Source organism: Lonchura striata, chromosome 1 (genome assembly GCF_046129695.1).
Source record: "Lonchura striata isolate bLonStr1 chromosome 1, bLonStr1.mat, whole genome shotgun sequence".
In the NCBI taxonomy this organism is placed as follows: Eukaryota; Metazoa; Chordata; class Aves; order Passeriformes; family Estrildidae; genus Lonchura; species Lonchura striata.
The window spans coordinates 70307217-70320598 of NC_134603.1; the positions used below are offsets into that span (position 1 = coordinate 70307217).

Sequence of the window (13382 nt, forward strand, 5' to 3'; positions counted from 1 at the left end):
GCGGCGGGGGTCACGCCCCGGCGGCCGCTGGCGGTGCCAGATGAACCGGGGCGGCGGAGCGCGATGGGGGCTGCTGGCGATGGCGGCGTGTGCGCGCTGTGGCGCCGGCTCGAGGGCCCCGAGGAGCGGCGGCTGCTGGAGCTCTTCTCCTACGGGCTGATGGCGGTGGGCGCCGGCTCCGCCCTGCTGCTGTGCTTCATCCCCATGCCCTACGGCCGGTACTCCTCGCGGCGCTTCGGCTGGCTGCTGCCCGCCCGCCCCGCCTGGGCGCTGCAGGAGCTGCCCTCGCTCCTGGTCCCGCTCGGGCTCGCCGCCTGCGGCGGGGCGGTCGCGGCCGCCCGGCCCAACCGCGTCCTGCTGGGCTGCTTCCTCCTGCACTACGTGCACAGGTGCGGGGTCGGGCGGGGCTGGGCGGATGGCCGGGGCTCCCTGCCGTGCTGGAGGCAGGAGAAGGGATCAGTCTCCACAGAGATCCCTGCTTGCTGCTTCCCGACCGAAGGGGTTGAGGTTCTGTTAATTAGCGTTTGTTACTTAATGTAATAGTTCCTGACGTCTCTTTTGCTTCGCTACGCTAAGGTATGTCCTGTGTCGTTACGGTATCTGGTAAAGAGCTGTGGCGATGCGGTGCCGGCGCACTGCGAAGCTCCGGTGTGCAGACGGAGCGCTCGGGGCTCTCAGCGCGCCGCTCCATCCCTGCGCGGCTGCGCCTCGTGGAGACTCCCCCTTCAGCAAGGGATTGACCAGGCTATATTAAGGTCACTGTGTTACAGCAAGGAAAGTTCAGCACCGTGTAGTGATATAATCTTGATGTTGCTAAACAATAGCTATTTTCTACTTATATTGTTCAACATTGTCTTTCAACATAGCATTTGTTGCAGGAGTTGGACTGGATGAACCTTGTGTGTTTCCTCCAGCTCAGCATATTCAACAATTCATTAAAATATTGGCAAAGCTGAGGCTGAGTGCCCTATGTTGCCAGGTAGTCAATAGTATTCAGGCATTTTGTAAAAATACTTGGGAGAAAGAGCTTAGTTGGAGCCCAGGTGTGATCTTGCTGCTCCTTTCAAGTCATGGACAGTAACCACTTGTCATACTCCACAAGGAAATTTGCCTCCAAGACAGGAGGGTTAGATTTGTCAGGTTTATTTTAAGCCACTTGTGTGACGGATATGTTATTTTCTGGTGCTTATTGAGAAAAGCTCTTGCTTTTGACTAAGAGTATTCCAACAACCTTGTGGTAGGGAGGTATATGACATATGGTTGGCCTGGAGGCTGCCTTTGAAAACCTGTAATTGTGTCTTTGCTCCCCCTTTTTCTATTCGTAAGTATAAAGACATTAGCTTTTACATGGGATCTTAACTTATGCTTGATGTCTGGGAATAGCTAGGAATGTGAGGCAATTTCTTTTTTTCCAGTTGCTTGTTGCTATTGCCAAACTCAAGGGACTCTTCTGTAGGTGAACGTGAACTGGAAGAATGTTCTCTGTTATCTAATTCCGTTTGTTGTAGCATTGCATGCTTTAAATAATCCTGTAATGAATTTGTTCCACTTTCTTGAAAGCGATTAGAATTGGACTTCCTTTGGAAGGGTTATTTTGAATCAGTTGTCCTTGGGTAGGTGGAAGACATGTGAAGAATGCTCAGGTTTCAGTGATCCTGCTTCTGTATCATTCTAGATCATAATTAAATCAATAGACAATTGGGAGTTGGCTAGTTCCACAAGAAAGAGCACAAGATTATTCACCTGCTCTTCTTGTTTGGAGCTAGTTTGTTTACTTGCATAATCCCCCCAGGAAAAGCAATCAAGATTCCTTTCCCAAATGAGATGGCAGTTGTGGGATTGTCATGTCTTTAGAGGTGTCATAGAGTAGACCAAAGCTGTCAAGGTGAAGCAATTAATGGTTTTGCTTACAGGGTAGGGAGGAAATTGAGGTCAATTAAATTAATTTAAAGGGGATTAACTTTCCCCGTGGAAATGCTGGGGGAATTTAGTGGAAGGGTCCTCATTTCATCTCAGAAAGCTTAATGATACAACTGAGGATTTAGGAACAAATATGGACTGTACTTAATATCAGTTGTCTTTATTTCTGTCACCAAAGTAATTGCTTTGGATGCAAAGTTCAAAATTTCTGCCATACGGTAGAGAGGACTGGTCTTGTGATTCCAACTAGGGAAAAAAAAGAATGTTTTAGATGTTAAAGCAAGTGCAGCTATCCTTTCAAACAGACACCAAGGGCTGGTGCTGAGAATTTGTAAAGTAGGGTAGTGTGAACAATGTTTAGGTTTCAAAACTGTCTTTTTTTGGTGGTTAATACAATATATTTTCTTTTCTTTGTTTTCTGTAGGGCACTCATCTTTCCTCTTCTGATCCGTGAAGGAAAGCCAACGCCATTTTTCACTTTTGTGTTAGCACTTCTGTTCTGTGTTTTCAACGGGTACTTGCAGGGCCGAAGCTTAACCACCTATGCAACTTACCCTCCAGGCTGGCTGGGTGATTCACGCTTCATTACAGGTGACTTAAATCATGTTATGTGAACATCAGGTGTAATTTTCCTCTGTCTTCACAGCTCGTAATTTTTTTATTGTGATTTTCGGTATCTCCATTTTCTCATTGGTATAGCTGAAGGCTTTTTAACCTGTGAACTCGCACTTCTTTCTGCAGTGCTAGATGATCTGATTGTTGTCTTTACTCTCTAATAGCCAAGTAAATCCAGGTCACGTATTTTTTCTTTCTTGTAGAAGCTCGAAGCCCTACAAGGAAGCAGCAGCATGCAAGTTTAGAAGAAGCAAAACTTTTCTGTGTAACATGTAGATTAAACCAAAGTAACGAATTTGTGGAGTAAAAAATCTAGCAAAGATAGCTGCTAACTACTGACATACCGTGGTAAATGCTAGAAGTCCTTGGTGTCAGGATATCTACACTGAATATACACACAGGAACCAATCCAGCCGCCCTTGTAATTGGGGGGTGGCTTTGTCAAATGACAAAACTGGCCCCACAAGGAAGGAGTGGAAAGGTTGATCATTCACTCCCAATTGGGAAGTGAGGTTACATTTATACTTGAAGCAATGGATATGATTAAAGGACTAAGGTATTTAGTGACAGAGTTTACTCAATTTTTTTTTGTTTCCTAGGCATCTACTTTTGCCTAATGTCAAAATGATAGTATCATTTCCCAATTAAATCTTTACAGAAAGATCATTTTCATCTGAAGATAAACCAGAATATTTTGCCTCATCAGTCAAAGACAGAGTACTGGACTGTATAGATCCTTGATCTGAGTTGCTACCCTTCTTTTTCTAATTCTGTAGCCAGAGCAAGTTAGTCGTTCTCCTTTATTTCTCAAGCCTTTTACAACAACAACAAAAAAAAGATATTTTCTGGCTTTAGTCCAGTGTTATTTTGGATGACAATAGAGGACAACTGTGCTGAATACTGTCATGAATATAAGATTGAAGAAATTTCAATATAAGTAGGTTCTCTTGCCAAGATTAGGAGGCAGTTCTGTTTGTGCACTAAAAATAGAAAAATTGAGGTACAGGGGAATGACTTCAGAGGGCACTAGAATATATTTGAAATTTTCTTGGTCATTTAAAATTTCCACTTTCCTTAAATCAGAATCCAGCAAAGGAAAAAAAAAAAGATTAATATATTTCTTGATCAAAACTGTTGAAGACTGAAGCCAGGCAGGCTCTGTTTTCAGTACCTTAGTTGAAAGATATCTCAATACAGTGCTGTGAATTAATGATGAATAAGATGCTATAAATCAGTCCATTCTTAATCAAATCAAGAAATCAAAAAAAATCAAGTTAATAAGACTTGTTGCTCAAGTTTCTTTGGGTTCTTTTGGGTGGGTTTTGGTTTTTTTAAAGTTTCAAGGATTTCTGAAAGATGCCAATGTATAAATGACAATAGTTAGGTTCATCTGCTTTCATTTATGAATACTTCTATGCATGAATTAATTTGGTTTGTATTTGTGGTTTTGTTTCTTTGTTTTTTTTTCCCAAATAATACCAGTTTGAAGTATATGCTTATATATATTTCTAGTACCACTAAGTGGTACTGGAAGTGAAGTGTTGCTCTGGTGACTATTGGTAGTCAATATAATGCTTTAAGAAGTTATCCTGAAAAATATGGAAGTGAATATTCCTGGTATACATATCAACCACTTTTAATAGTGTGACCACTTCTGATTTTTTGAGATTGTAATTCCAACAAATCTTGAGATAAAATTTGGCATGCCCATTAAACAGCTAAACTGAAGACTTTATTTTTTTCCTTTTTTTTCTCCTATAATTAGAATATCTTTTGGATTTTTTTTTTTTGTTGTCGTTTTGTAGTGTATACCAACATAATTGGATCTTAGCAATTTATAATTGACTTTGGTATTCATCCCAGCTGGGAACCTCCAAATAACTGCAATTTATGCTTATGGCTTTGGTCAAAGCAACTGCCAAAATGAAATATTGTACACTGGGTACTCCCTGAACAACTGGACTATTATGTTCTAGTACTTAAAAAATACCTGGCAGTGTCTTTAAACTTCTGTTTAAAATTCCTATAAGAAAAATTACTAGAATATTAGAAAATAATAATAGCAAGAAAACATATTTCCTGGTAGTTAATATGGTATTTCTTAAGCTGTATGAAGTTATATGTGAGAGTGTCTACAAGGGGCAGCCAACCAAGGTTCAATATCTGGAAGCTGAAATGAGATAAATTTCCAGTGAAGACAGAAATTTAAAGAAGTCAGGCTGATTAACTATTGTAGTGAGAAGTTTCGAACAAGTGATGTGTTCTCTGACTGTGGAACCTTATTATATAATTTGTCTGTTTTGGGGAATACAAACTTAGATTTACAGAAGCAATTGATTTGGAGCATGAATATAGTTTTGATGTGATTTCCTCATAGTTTCCTTCGACTGTGTTTTGGTTTAGTTCAGAGCAGTGAACTGTTTGTTTTCAGAGGAAACAGGAATGTTCTGCTTCAAATGCAGAACCATGAGCTTGCAAACCAAGAACAACACCATAATCTTTCATCATAAACCTTACACCTGCATGCCAATAAAGAGCTTATATGAATTTACCAAGAGAGCTGGTGGTATCCTGAAGTGGTGACTGCTACAAACAGGGACAGCAACACCTCTGTGCCTCACCCTTGTGTCCTTTCCTAATCTCTCTGCACTTTTAGTTGAAAACTAATTTCTTCCTTTACTTGCTTTAGTTTCTTCAAACCCTTTGCAGCATGCCATGTGTTTTCTTACTCCTTTAAGTCCCTATTCAACTAATACTTTTGAATGTAGAGGGTTAACTCTTTTGTGCATCAAAACACTTTTTAGTAGCAGCTCTGCAAAGCAGAACAGCACCTGTAACTCACAAGGTGCAGGTTACAGAACATCAGCACCTCAACTGTTGCATGAAACTTTATCTAGCAATGAGGCAATTAAGAACATGTGTCACCTGTGCTCTCTTCACACATCAAACCTGAAGAGCATTTATTCGTTGTTCAAATCTGGTTATAATCTTGTGGGCAGGGGATGTGGGTTACAAGTGTCTTTCCTAATATGGATAGGTATCTGGATGCTCCAGATTGTGTCTTGTTAGAAAAACTAATCACAGAATCTGAGATGAGGCACTTGTTAACCTCAAAACATAGACCTTATATGTTCCTTATCAGCAGGCAATGCTGCCTTCAACAGAAGATAACATAGGCAACATGTTGCCATGGGATAAAAATAATTTCAGTCCTAAATTCCTTTTGATTTATCCTACCCTCATGGCAACATAAGGATGCAGAATGTGACAACAATGTCAGTTTCTGTGAAAGGCTATAATAAACGGCTAAAGCATTTACGTGCTGAATGGGACGAGTAAATGGTACATTAATTCTTTCACAGTTGTATTCCTTTTATTGCACAGAAATCTGTTGGGGAAATTTTGATATACTATCAGTAAAATAGTAAAAGGAGAATGGGGCTAAGATGTGTCCCTCTGGGAAGATTAAAAATGGCTGTTTCTTTCAGTGTGTAAAATTTTAGCATATTTGCTTTTCTATGTCAAAGTTAGGGAAACATACACATTACATCTGCGTATATGCACATACATACGTATATGTAAGTCTAGCAACATAAGAATAAACTTCAATTTTACAGTGCTAGTTCCCATTTAGGAAGCTGTTAATACTGTGATCCCTACTGATTGAAGAGTGCAGTGTGGGACTGGGACTGTGCAGAATGTCACCAGAACTGTTAATGCTGCTGACATTACTTCTGCTTTGAGACAATATGTCTAATGTGATATCTGAGTGTAGTTTGTTTTCTGAACAAACACAGTACACTAAATGTAGTATTTTTAATATTTCTCCTTAGGTTTTTTAGGATGGTTGATTGGCATGGCCATCAATATTCATTCTGATCATATTCTCAGAAATCTGAGAAAACCAGGGGAAACTGGTTACAAAATACCAAGAGGTAAGTAAAATGGTACAGAAATTAATACAAAAAAAGAACTATCTCTCATATAAGAAGAGGTGGAGAGAACTTGGACTGTTGAGACTGGAGAAGGCTCAAGGGAGATCTTACCAAAGTTTATATATTACAAAGAAGAGAGAACCAGGATCTCCTCAGTGGTGCCTAGTGACAGGACCAGAGGCAGTGGACACAAAATTCAAGCACATAAAATTATATCTGAATTTTTTTTTTAACAGCATTGCCCAACTTTTCAGAGAATCAGCAGGTGGGTGGAGAAGAAAGATCTAAATTATTAACTCGGTGTAGGAGCAGGAGGGGAATGAAGAAAGTACTCAGCATGTGACCCATCTCACGTCTGATATAAGAGGGAGGTACCTAAAGTAATTGGAGAACAGCAAGAATTTTGAAAAGGGAGACACAGGGAAAAGAGGACAGAAATCTAAATTAATTTGCCATTGTAAATTCTGGCCTTCTTGGGAAAATGAAGAATGTGAAAGGCTTTCTTATGGAGCCTATATTGAAGTGTTAAGGTTTATTATCACTTTTGGAAACGGGCACTCTTCTGGGTACATTACGCTCACTGAGAGCAGAAAGATAATACTACCTCTGAATTCTGTTATCTCACTACATTTTTTTTCTTAGTTGTTGCTTTTTCTTGGTTGTAATTTTTTAAATAAAACTGTAAGAACTAAGATATACAAGATAGACTGTTATTTTTCACCAAGAAGAAAATAATTATAATTTTAATAGATGTAAATTAAAGTGCTCATGTGAAAAATGAATATGAACATACTATACTGTGTTCAGTGTACAAAATGGTTCTGAAGGAACTATGTTATTTGCTGTAAGATCAGGAGAAGGTAATCTTTTTGATGTTGCTTATCCAGCTTAAGTGCTAGAATTTCACTTTTCTCACAAAAGTAGTGTAATTAGAGCACGGTCAAAATACATCCTTTATTACATTTGCCAAATACCTGTGTGTTTAGCCCCACTGGTAAAGCATATGCTGAGATGTTATCCATTTGTACACCAACTTTGGAATTAGGGTGAAATTCTTAATTTATGAAATTCCCAGCAGCTGAGTACCAATTGTTTATGCACAATTGTCCATACAATTGATTTAACAGACTGCCAAATTATCACTGAGTGTAGAAGCTGAAACAGCACATCTGATGAGGAATGGGAACAAAAGTGCAATTACTTTGTAAGCTAGAGAATAAATTTGGAACTTGATAATAATAGTATTGTTCATAATTAACTTATTTTCTAAAGTACTTAAAGAAATTTAAAATTGTAGGCTAACTTACCCTATGAGTATTTTCTGGGACTCAAGGGGAGTATGTCTTCTATTTCTACATATTTTAAAAGGTTTTAGTGTACGATAAAAGAATATGTAATTATTCAAAAGGCATGTACTTGCTTCTGATGCTAGTAAATCTGCTTTTCCTTCTTTATTTAAAGAGGAAAAGTGGAGCTACAAAAGGTCTGTCTTAGAATGAGGTCTGAAGTGATCCTTCATAGTACAGCTTGAACTGAAAAATGCTGTCTCCACTGCCTTTAAAGATCAAATAGAGATATTAGTAATATAGCTCCTACTTGGTACACAGAAAAGGTAACATTGAACATCTTGACTAAGGTATTTTGAAGTAACTCTGTCCTGCTTTCAGGAGGAATGTTTGAGTATGTCAGTGGAGCCAACTTTTTTGGAGAGATCCTGGAATGGTTTGGGTTTGCCCTTGCCTGCTGTACCATTGAAAGCCTTGCATTTGCATTGTGTACTCTTTTCATCCTGGGTTCAAGGGCAAGACAGCACCACAAGTAAGTGTTCCTGGCTTGTCAATTCTGTTGTCTATGCCCCACTACATTTCCATTTCACAAATTATGCCTCATCCTACAGGGATGTTGCAGAACAAGTCTTGTGAAAGAGACTGCTGCTGTAGGGCAGAAAATTATAGCAAATAGTCTGAGAAGATTAAGTACTGCAGAATTTCAGCAGAATAGTGCAGAGCATAAACACAGTACAACAAGGTGGTCAAATAATGTTTAAATGAAGATAGTACATCCTGGATCTGTAAAGATTATAGACAAGTTTATCAATATCTGTAAATTAATATCTACAAGTTTATAAAATACTATACTTTCTGTTCTCAAACTTGTTTCTCTAAGATATAAATTTTTGAAAATCACCCAAGCTGCCTTTAACAGGCACACTTTATAATCATGTCTGTATCATATTGTCTATAATCAATTGTATGGACATTATGAAAACAGATCTGATAGATGATATTTAATGAAGTCTCTGCTCTAAACATTCTGACTGCTCATGTACTGTATTTATGATGTAGCTTTCCTGCTAACAAGAACGACCATAGTTTGGGGAGACTTGTTTCCTAAAAGGATTCTCATTAAGGAATAGCATGCTTAAAAGAATTTGAACATGTTAATTTTATTTTGGTTATTTTCAGCTTCCTGCTTTGGTTGTCATGTTGAAATTTAGTGGCATAAGAGGAAATAAACATGAATTTAGGAGGAAATTGGTTGAAAAAAGATACTGACCATCTGTGAGGGCAACCATGTCTATGTCTTATGGAGTCATAAAAACCTCCAGAAATAGAGGTTTTCCTGCCCATTGTTTGTAGGGTGTTCTGGGTCTGTAATACCCTCCCAGTGAACGAGTTTCTTCCACTGTCCAACCTGAGCCTTCCAAACCTATTGCCTATGACAGTCTCTTCCTGTTTTGTCACCTGCTATTAGTGAGCAGAGTTGCAGAGTATCTTGAGTTGGGAGGAGCGTTTGAAGGTTGTGGTGTCCAGTCAACTGCTGTGTGGCAAACCACAAGGCTCAGGGCTAATCCCTGAGTTGAGTTCTGAGTGTCTCCTCCTTGCCAGATGAAGCAAGGACAGGTTCTCCTGCCTCTCCTTGTATACTACGTTCTTCAGGCTCAAATTCCATGGTTGGTTTCCATCAATCTTAAGCCTTGATGGACCTCGTTCAGAACATCATGGAAAACTAATGGTTTTTAAAGGAATTTTTTTTACACTAAAGGAAAAATGCATGAAAATGGAATAGGGGCACAGGACAAAACCACCAAGCAACTGAAAAGAGCAAATCTATGTAAGTGAAGAACCATGTTAGTGTAGTTTGTTCATTTAAAAAACTCAGAATAAATAAGTGAAATGGATTAATAGGTTAATAATTATTCCCTAGATGCAGGTTATTGTGCATTGCATGTTTTGTTCTGTTTATTCCAGTTTTGATTTTGCAATTAACTATTGATTTTATTAATATCCGCACCGTTGAGTAGCCCAGGTGAACTTAGTTCTTTTATTTCAGAGAAGCAGAACAATAAATATTCAAAAATGGGAGTAAACATGCTTGTTATGGAAGCATGTTATGGAAGGTGAAAACACAAATAATATCTGATAGTGCTCTGCATTTTTTTGTCTGGATTTGAAAATAGTGATGATCTTTGAGGAGTGTTAGCAATACGGCAAGTGCAATATTTGTCATGTTCAGTTTGATTACCCAAATTCTAACTGCAGCCAAATACGTTTCTATGCAGAATGGGACTCTCATTCCAGTGTGTGAAGCATCCCTTGCTTATTATGCAATGACATGTTTTTGATTTTTTTCTCCCTCTAATTCTAAAATGTGTAAATTCTCAGTATGTGCAATACCATACATTTTGCAAGAATGGCTAATTCCTTTACTGACATATCTCACCACATCTGTTGGTTTGATTTCCCATTGCTGGTAGCTAGTTATATTTGGTGATTAGTTGTTATTAGGGTGGGTGCAGTAAATGCCATTTTTCTATCTAGAATAGGTTATAGAGGCTTTTTTTGTTTGTTTGTAGACAAAAATGTGTATGGATTAAATTAAACACATTGTGCAATTATTTCATTTCTTCAGCAATGTTTTGAAGACTCAATACTCATCAGATTTTTCTTTGTTTTTCAGATGGTACCTTGAGAAATTTGAAGACTATCCAAAGGACAGGAAAATTGTCATCCCATTTTTGTACTGAGCTGTGCTTTTAACACTTTGAGATGAATGCTTTTAGTAACAGCCAGCATTTTACAGATGCTGGCAGGTTAGCAACACACTCGGATCATCACTGTGACAAAGCCTTTCCATCAGTGCTGCTATTACTTACTGCTTTTTCCTCTTAATGGTAACCCAGAAGTCTGATGGACAGGGTGAATAGGAGCAGAAGTGCTTTTCCAGCAGGGAAGCACCTTCATAAATACATTAGGCAATGAGTCTGAATTGGCATTGTGGGAAGTACTGTGCATGACTTCTGATGCTTCTTTTTCTGCCTGTAAGGGCTTCTGCTGTTTCCAAATGCAGCCAAGCTGTCCTGAGAATTGTGTTGTGAGTTCAGCCACCCTCACTTCAGTCTGGATGGTGTGTTCTGCCTACATACACAAATAGGGTCGATTTTATTTTTTTTCCCTTGCCTTCCTAATTCTTTCAATTCCCCCACCTGCGTCTCCAGAAGAGCTGGTGATGTAGACCAAGGGATTAGATGAATACAGTTGCTTTTAGATGAGAGACTGTTTGTCTTTCTCTTTGCACCCTTACAAATATAGGAACACTCTATAGACAATATTTAATGATATTTACATAAAAGCTGTACTGTTAATAGATTAACATTGTCATCTACCTCTTAAAATTGATAGCTATCTCAATATGCAATATGTGCCTTCTCACTCTAAACTGGTTTTGGAAGTCTACTTAGGATACTTAGGCCAGTCTAGCATTGTTAACAATTGTGTAATGTTTTCTAACTTAATTTATAAAAAAACTTGAGATTGAAAAAAAGAATTCTTACTATGCTGTTTTAAAAAAATCAAGTATCTTCTTTCTTCTGTTGCTAATATTCTAAGTGATTTTATATTCTAAAATTCTGGAGCTTTGTGTCTATATTCTCACATCCCAACCTTTTGCTCATGAAGGACTCCAGAATGGTTTCAAGAACATGATGGGATACCAAGCATAGAGATTTTCAAGTTATCTATGTCTTTTGAATGATTATAAATAATAATCTTTTAGAATTGCTGACACACAACAACAACAAAAAAAAACCAAAACCAAAACAACTCAAGAGAAAATGAAAAAAAAAAAAAACCAAAATCAAAAGACCACCAAGTGAACAACCAAATTCTAATAATTATAACAATTATAAAACAAATAAATGAACACTAAGAAAAAAAGTTTCCACAAAACTCTGCTGCTAATATAATATAATTTGAAAATAAATGGAAATCAAACCTTTGCCAAGTGTCATCTGCTCTGTTTGCATTTCTGTGTTGGGTTATATTCTTAAAAACAAATTAGTAATGTAATTTTGACAGATGCTAAGTTTTCCAGTAGGGTATCGCAGTAATATTTGTTTTGATGAGCAGTCATGAGCTTGCTGGAGAAAGAGGATGGTGAAGAGTTTGATTTACTCCTCAATGCTAAAATGGAGTTATTTGACAATGAAAGTTCAATTGGATCACTTAAAGCATATTCTGAAGATAATTTTAGAGTCTTAGGATATTTCTAAATCCTGTCATCTCTGCAGCATTTTTTTAATCTTCTTGTCCAAATCATCCATCTATCAAATCTCTTTTAGTGGAAAAAAATATAGGATTCAAAAACCACTGTCTACCCAAAGTGTTTAAGTGTTGCCCTGATTTTTAAAAATGTTTTCTTTTATAGTTCTTTTGAAAGTTTTAAAGTTCTCATAAAACTTCTTTAACCTTCTTAATGTTTACATATTTGGGAGTCAGAGTTCCCACACAATTTAATGTATAAATAGAATAGCTTACATATTTCTCTGTAGGTAGAGAGAAATAATTGGTTAATCTTCGGACTAGTGTGGTTGGAGAGGTGGTAATTCCATCCTCCAATCCATGGTCACCTTTAGAATTCTATAAATACCAGATGTTTGAATAAAACTGGGTCTTTTTCTTTTAAACTTACCAAGCTTCTGTGTACTCATTTCATGTCCAATAGCGATAGTTTAAACACTTACTTAGTTTGTGGTGAATTAATATCTTTATTGGATTTGTGTGGCCAGATTTTGGTGATGGGGGCTACAGGGCTGGCTTCTGTTAGAAGATGCTAGAAGCTTCTCTCATGTCTGGCAGAGCCTGGTTGACCCAGAGCCAACCTGCTCCTGACTAAGGCTGAGCCCATCATGAAGGACAGTAATGTCTTTGTAGTAACACATTTAAGAAAGAGAAAAAAAACGTTCTTGGGCAGAGCAACATCTATGCAGACACCAAGTGAAGGAGTGGGAGGAGGCACTTCAGGTGTTGGAGCTGAGATTGTCCTGCTGGAGCTGTGCCCCTGCAGCCCATGGAGGGCCATGGGGATGCAGAGATCCACCTGCAGCCTGTGGAGGATCCTCATGCTAGAGCAGGTGGCTGCCTGAGATGAGGCTGTGAACCCATGGGAAGCCTGTGCTTGAGCAGGGTTGTGACAGGCATGTTTGGAGAGAGGAGCCCATGCTAGGGCAGGTTTAATGGTGGGACTTGTGACCCTGTGGAGAACCCATGCTGGAGCAGGCTGTACCTGAACTGCTGCCCCCTGTGGAAGAGCAATCCATGTTGGAGCAGTTCATGGAGAGCTGTTGCCCACAGAATGGACTCAGATTGGAGAAGTTCATGGAGAACTGGCTCCCATGGGAGGGACCTCATATTGGAGCAGGTGAAGGCCTCCTCTCCTTGAAGAGCAGGAGAAACCACAGGTGATGAACTGACCATAGCCCCCATTCCCTGTCTCCCTGTGCCTCCCTGGGGGAGGAGGTAGAGTTTGGGAAGAGAAAGGTGGAGAGAAGGTGTTTTTGAGATATGTTTTACTTTTCATTATCCTGATCTATTTTTGTTAGTAATAAATTCAGTTAATACCCCCAATTTGAGT

At 38.7% G+C, this 13382-nt stretch overlaps 1 protein-coding gene across 1 annotated transcript; it reads left to right on the top strand.

Moving 5' to 3' along the window:
- The first annotated feature begins 21 nt into the window (after nucleotides 1-21).
- Nucleotides 22-12437, top strand: SRD5A1 (steroid 5 alpha-reductase 1). The gene is made up of 5 exons (XM_021546853.3): nucleotides 22-389; nucleotides 2345-2511; nucleotides 6369-6470; nucleotides 8138-8288; nucleotides 10431-12437. The coding sequence occupies exons 1-5, from the start codon at nucleotides 64-66 to the stop codon at nucleotides 10495-10497; spliced, it is 813 nt and encodes a 270-aa protein (XP_021402528.1). The 5' UTR covers nucleotides 22-63; the 3' UTR covers nucleotides 10498-12437.
- Nucleotides 12438-13382: the final 945 nt, after the last annotated feature.